The following is a 7,158-nucleotide window of genomic DNA, read 5'->3' on the forward strand; positions in this document are numbered from 1 at the left end:
ATGGATTTTCTAGAGCAAAATGATGTGTCAATTCAGGTTTCCAAAGGCTTATTAAAATTAGCCGGTCAAGAAATTCAGTTAGATAAAGAACGAATTCCTGTTTGCACTAGAGTCAATTGGTCCAAAAAGATCATTGTACCCCCTGACAGTGAAATTACTGTTTCAGGTTATGCTGTTGGTTTGAAGGACAAATCTGTAGATAGTTTAGTTGAGCCCTTTAAATTTTTACAGCAGAGAGGCCTATTAGTTGCCAGGACTTTGGTTGACCCAGAAAATATTCTGTTTTCAGTAGTAAATATTACAGATAGGCCTGTTAGAATTGACAAGAATGCAACAGTTGCGACATTACAATCTGTTGATATTGTTGAGTCGAAAGTTGGGTCAGTTGAAGTTTCATCTGAGTTGCCAGAAAATTTACATGTTTTGTATGAGAAGTCATCGGTTGGTTTGACTGAAGAACAAAAATCAAAATTGTTCGAGATGCTGGTTTCTTACAGAGATATATTTGTGGGTCCTGATGGAAAATTTGGTAGGACAAAGTTAGTCAAACACAGTATTGACACTGGGGATAGCAAACCAATTAAAATTCCCCCTCGTAGGTTGCCATACGCACAGAAAGAAATTGTAGAAAAAGAAATTCAGAAAATGCTTGATAATAGTATCATTGAACCAAGTGAAAGCCCCTGATCTGCCCCTTTACTATTAGCTGAAAAGAAAGATAAAACCTGGAGGTTTTGTGTAGATTATAGACAACTAAATAAGGCTACTAGGAAAGATGCATATCCTCTACCTCGTATTGACGAATCTCTGGATTCATTAGCAGGTGCTTCATGGTTTAGTACCCATGATCTTGTGTCAGGATATTGACAGTGTGAGATAGAGGGAAAAGATAAGCCAAAAACTGCATTTTCTACACATATGGGTCTCTTTCAATTTCAAGTGATGCCTTTTGGAATATCAAATGCTCCAAGTTGTTATGAAAGACTTATGGAATTAGTTTTAAGAGGTCTTAGGTGGGACAGCTGTCTTTGTTACCTAGATGATATTATTGTCTTTGGTTCTAGTTTTGAGCAAGCTGTTCAGAATCTGCAATTGGTTTTTGATAGGCTTAGATCTGCCAGTTTGACTTTAAAACCTTCAAAATGTGTATTATTCTAGAAGAAAGTTAGTTTCTTAGGTCATATTGTATCTGGCAAAGGGATACAATGTGATCCCGGTAAGATAGAAAGTATTCAGACTTGGCCTGTACCTAGCAATGTTACTGAAGTTCGTAGTTTCTTGGGTCTCGCAGGTTATTATAGGAGGTTCATACCCAATTTTTCTACAATTGCAAATCCTCTTACATGTCTCACTAGAAAAAGGACAAAATTTTGTTGGACCCTTATACATCAAACTGCATTCAACAAACTTAAGGAATTACTTACTACAGCTCCCATTTTGGCATATCCAGAGAACAATTCAGAATTTATTCTTGATACTGACGCAAGTTCCTGTGGACTTGGCGCTGTATTGTCACAGGTTCAAAATGGTGAGGAGAAGGTCATAGCATATGCAAGCCGTACACTAAACAAGCACCAAGCCAAATATTGTACAACATACAAAGAGTTGTTAGCTGTTATTACTTTCATTAGACAATTCCGACACTTCCTTTGGGGTAGGTACTTCACTGTTAGAACAGATCATGCCTCATTAATTTGGCTAAAGAATTTTAAGAACCCAGAAGGGATGTTAGCCAGATGGCTCTCAGTCCTGGAAACATATGACTTTAGCATAATACACAGACCTGGGAGGTTACACAACAATGCAGACAGTTTATCTCGTAGACCAACAAAATACTGTAAGCGTCAAGATTGTCCAGACTGCCATTCTGAGAATCACAGTTGCCTTATGTCTCCTGAGGAGTTACTTAGGACATCAGATTTCTCTAGTAGGGTAGCTCCGTTAAGGACTATAGATAATGAGTCCGAAGTAGATCAACCCAATACATCAACAAATTCTCTTGGTGGTAATTCTGAGTCAAACTGGTTACAAATTTGGTCACATGAGGAGTTATCTAACCTGCAACAAAATGAGTTTACAATCAAACAAATTATTAGACTGAAAGAAAGGTTTGATATAAAACCACCCCGCCATGTTGTATTGGATGCATCTCCAGGATTGAAAACACTTTGGGGATTATGGGAGTCATTGACAGTGGTTGAAGGTAACCTCTATTATAGATGGAAAAATTCAAATGATGGTGAAAATTTATTGTTGGTTGCTCCTAGGGAAATAGATCTACAATATTTCACCAATTACATGAATCTAGGACTGCAGGACATTTAGGCAGAGAACGCATCATTAAGTCCATCAAGCGTAGGGTTTATTGGCCAGGTATGTCTTACGATATTAAACGCTGGTGTAAGCAGTGTGATGTGTGTGCAAGGGCTAAAGGTGGTCCAGGGTTAGGTAGATCAGCACTTTGTCAGTCAGTTACTTTAGATAGGGTTGGAATAGACATAGTAGGACCTCTTCCAGTTACTGGTGATGGAAATGAATATCTAATAGTTCTGTGCGATTGTTTTACAAAATGGGTAGAAGCTTATTCAGTTCCTACTCACACCGCATTGACCGTAGGTGATAAGGTTGTCAATGAATTTATTTGTAGATTTGGTGTCCCTAAGCAGATCCATTCTGATCAGGGTCGTGAGTTTGAGTCAGAATTATTTTCAGTTTTGTGTGAAAAACTTGGTGTTGAGAAAACAAGGACTACACCTTATAGGCCACAGTCCGATGGGTTAGTGGAAAGGTAAAATAGGACTTTACAACAGATGTTAGCCAGTTATGCAAATAAGAATAGGAATAATTGGGATGAGAATTTGCCTTTTCTTCTTATGGCTTGCAGGTCTACTGCCCAGGAAAGTACTGGTTGTTCACCCAATTTGCTTATGTTTGGTCATGAAATTTCTAGTCCTATGGATCTTATTTTAGGAAACCCCCAAGGTACCTCAAATCCCACTTGCCCAATTGAATACGTAGAATGGCTGAGAAGTGTTCTGTCTGAGACTTACGATTTTGTTAATGAAAATCTGAAGCGAGCTGCTCTGAAACAAAAGAAGTATTATGATAGAGGTCTTAAACCTAGACAATTTTCAGAAGGTGATTATGTGTGGAGATGATATCCTCCTACAGCAGGAGCGAAGTTAGGTTTAGGTTGGATCGGACCTTACAAAGTAATTAACAAACTTACAGAGGTGACATATAGAATACAGAAAACACCTAATAGTTTATGCATTGTAGTCCATGTAGACCACCTAAAACCATATTAGGGTATTACTCCTCCACATAATTGGATACCAGTAGTTACTCCCCTTGAGGAATCTATTTCTGAAGAAATTACCCTTGATCCTGTACATAGTGAACTCTTGAGTGAAGAGGAATCATTTTTAGTTGATTTTATTCCAGACCCCAGTCCTGAAGTGAAAAGGTCAAGAATTGGCCGTCAAATTAGACCAAGGGATATATATTCACCTTGAGCCAGAGATCCCATTGTATATATGTTTTATATATATTTAATGACATACTGTCATTTTTGTATTGACAGCATTTAGTGAATTTGTTTTCCGGGTTTTTTTCTTCTTCTTTTGCAATTTCTAGTACGGGTATAGGGATTTAAATGTTTTACGAGTCCCCATTTTGAAATTAGTCATATGATTGCTGATTTGACTTTATTGGATACATTCAATGAGAGTTGTTTTATATTGATAATAGAACACCGTAGTTGATTTATATTACGTTATCTAGAAGTTGAACATTTCAGTCAGTTATTTTCATACATTTTAGATCTATCCTTTAGCAGTAAAATGGATAATGATTCATTGAGAGTTAAGCATTCTCAGATTAATGCTTTCCGTAGATGAACATGTATAAATTATCTCCCTTTATTGTGTAGGATTTCAAAACCTTTAAGTCATATTTATGATTACTAAGAGTAATATTAGTAGAGGACTCTACGTGTGAGAAGTGCATTGAGATTACACAATAGTAATTATAGATATGTCTGACTTATTCCATGTCACAGATTATTACAATCTTTCAGTAAGTTGTAACGATATTAATTTAATTTCAAATTATAGGGAGACTGAAAAATATTGCATCTTTATACGGAATAGGAATGCATAGAAATTTTAAGGAAACTTTAATAGATAATTCTATATTTTAGAAATGGATGTTGTAGAACTGCAACCAAATGAGGAAGAAATAAATGCATTTGAGGAGGAAGAAATGGGTGAGGAGTGGCCAGAGGATGGTATGCGGTGCCCAGTGGTTGGATGTCTATCCGGGGACCATTGGATTGGTCATCTGGCCTCATACTGGAGCTACTACCATCGATATCACCATCGTGTGGTCTCCGTATACAAGTGTCCGAGATGCGGCTTCAAGGACATTAAAATGTCCGAAATTAGGCGGCATCTCCGGAGGGCCCACAAAGTAACCTCAGATGAAACAGTGAGAAGTGAAGCCAAACCAAACACAAAGTTTGTGGATCCCAAAGGTGTGCGGCGGCCCAGGCCCAGGATCTATAGGGAGGAGAGGGACCATGCATGTGAGGAGAGACAGAGGAGTGCCCCATCAGCCCCATTGTTCACCTTGTCTGACCACAACCCCAGAGATGAAAAGTGCCCCGTGGGAGGATTTAAGAAATAAACTTTAATTTTTTTTTATTTCCATTTAGATATTTACTTTGGTCTTTTGTAGTTGTAACAAAAAAATTGTAATTTTTGTTTTAAGGGGGGAGGAATGTAACAGTTTTGGTTTAATTAACATTTAAATTGTTAATTCATTACCTATGTTTATGCTACTATACATCCTGTAGATCATCATTTTTGTGTAAAGTCTGAATCTGATGTAAATTGTTCACTTTACTATTTTTCTCACATGTACTGTTTATGCTGTTGAATTTGTCAATCATTCCAAAGTTAATTTGTTTCCTAACTTTTCATTGGTTTAAAGCTAGTGCCTTAAACTCACCAGGAATCGTTTTAGATTTTCACCCTGCAGTTTTCAAAGTCTCTTAGTTACAGTCATTTTCATTCGTTAGAGTTAGTATATAAACAGTGACAGCGGCAGTTTCAAGTCACTTTGCTAGGGGCTAAAGAACCCACAGGTTCGTGCTCTCTATATTCTTCTCTTCTTCTCTTGGGTTAAATCCCGGACTGCTCGTGCCGTCTTATTTTTTACCTGTTTAGGAAATAGTCTAAATTCTTTAAGATGTAATTTAGTCCCTGGATAGAGTCAGACTGGTTTAAGGTTGAATTAGATATCCCTTTACAACTTTACTTTATATAGCATTGTAGTTATTTTTTATGTAGAGAAAATTACTGAGCTTAGTGCCTTTTTGATACTTAGGAATTTACATACAGTTTTCATGGTATAGCGAGCCATCATGTGCTTTAGGGTTTGTTAGATGTTGTATGGAAGCCTATTCCCTTCTCCTTTGATGTTTTTTTAGTCCATAATATTTTCATTTTCCCCTTATTTATTTTTGTTATTTAAATTCATTTTGGTTATTAATTACTCAGTGGTCAATTCATCTTCGTTTTCTAACTCATTTACCTTTCTATTTTGTTTACATTTTTGGAGATTATTTTGAAAACTTATGTTATTTGTTGTCAATCAAATTATTCAGTATTATACTATAATAAATGATCTGTTAAAACTTTCAAACTCTCTTCTTATTCCAAGGTGTTGATCATAATCTAGGAATCTTATATCTGAACCTGGGTTGAACAAAAACAGGACCAGTCATTGTAAATTGACATTGTCAGTGGACTTAGTCTGTTCCTTAGTATTACGCCCTTCAGTACAGAGTTTAAGGGTACTTTGATAGCTTTTATGCTTTGGGCAGACTGAGTGCACTTTGCGGCCGGAAACAGACTGGTTCCCGTTACAATGTTATATTTGCAATCTAATTAAAATCACATCCTAGAATACGCTCACAATCGCTACAATAGGATCTGACATAACCCCATAGGGGGTCATGTCCGCATGACCTTTCGCTTCGAATATTCATGAGAACTATCAGCCAGTCAGATTGCACCATACAGACAATGATGGCTATTTAGGCGGTTCCTGGCAATTCGTAAACAAATTGCTGTAATCTCTCTCCCACGAAGTGTATTCCACACTGTAAAATTGTATATTCTCGCATAACGAATTTTAAATTTTCGCAATAATGCCTAATTTATTCCGTTCACACAAACAACAAAACGTAAGATATGAAATGCACCCAAATTAAATTAATTGTGAATTCCGATTTATGTATGAAATGGGATGGGTACGATTTGAATAGTTTTCAAGATGGTTTACTTAAATAACGCGAGGAATATAACGCCAGTCGACGTAAACTGGGCATTGTGACGTTGCATCTAGGTGCTATGTGTTTTCTTTCAAACCAAACAATCGCAGTCATTTTCCTTGAATTGTGAACACCGACGATTTCAAAGCCGACGTGCTGATTGGCTGATATAAAGTCCATCGGAACATGACCCCTATTGGCCTTAATCGGGTTATGTCAGACAAGAAAGAAAACAAAAACAAGTAAATTCTTCTAGTATTAAAGATATTGTTATGTGTTAAAAAGGTATTGATTGGATTTTTCTCCTTCTACTTCATCAACAGTCATGTTATTAGACGAGTTTGGCGATACATACTAAAGAACAGCAGTCAAGCGTGTAATTGATAAATTTACAAACATCCAAATATTGATTTTATAATCTGCAAAAAGTTCAAACGCAATATCTATAAATGTGTGCCGACTGACTTTAGTGACAGCATCATGAATATGCCTACCAATATAACGAGTACCGCAAACGGTACATAATACGCCCATGAAAATGCTTACATTGGGGTGTTTTTCTTAAGCCATAATTTGTAGAACTTTGCTTCAGGTAGTATCAGCCATCATCAAGCTGTGACAAACTTTCTTTGCATAATATAAATAAAGGATCTTGACTTTCGAATATGACATGAGGTCAATAGACAAACCAAGTGTTCTGTGTGAAAATACTTCCCCAACTTTGACCAAGTTCAACAACCTCTCAAATATTCAAAACGTCAAAGAAAATTTAAAATTATTGAGAATGAAAATCCTTGCACTATGTAAATCTCCACGTTATT

At 36.6% G+C, this 7,158-nt stretch overlaps 1 protein-coding gene across 1 annotated transcript; it reads left to right on the forward strand.

The window, feature by feature from the left end:
• LOC130049700 (uncharacterized) lies at positions 1–687 on the forward strand. Its single transcript, XM_056147633.1, has one exon. The coding sequence runs from the start codon at positions 1–3 to the stop codon at positions 685–687; it is 687 nt and encodes a 228-aa protein (XP_056003608.1).
• The last annotated feature ends 6,471 nt before the right edge of the window (positions 688–7,158 follow it).

Source organism: Ostrea edulis, chromosome 8, assembly GCF_947568905.1.
Source record: "Ostrea edulis chromosome 8, xbOstEdul1.1, whole genome shotgun sequence".
Classification (NCBI taxonomy): domain Eukaryota; kingdom Metazoa; phylum Mollusca; class Bivalvia; order Ostreida; family Ostreidae; genus Ostrea; species Ostrea edulis.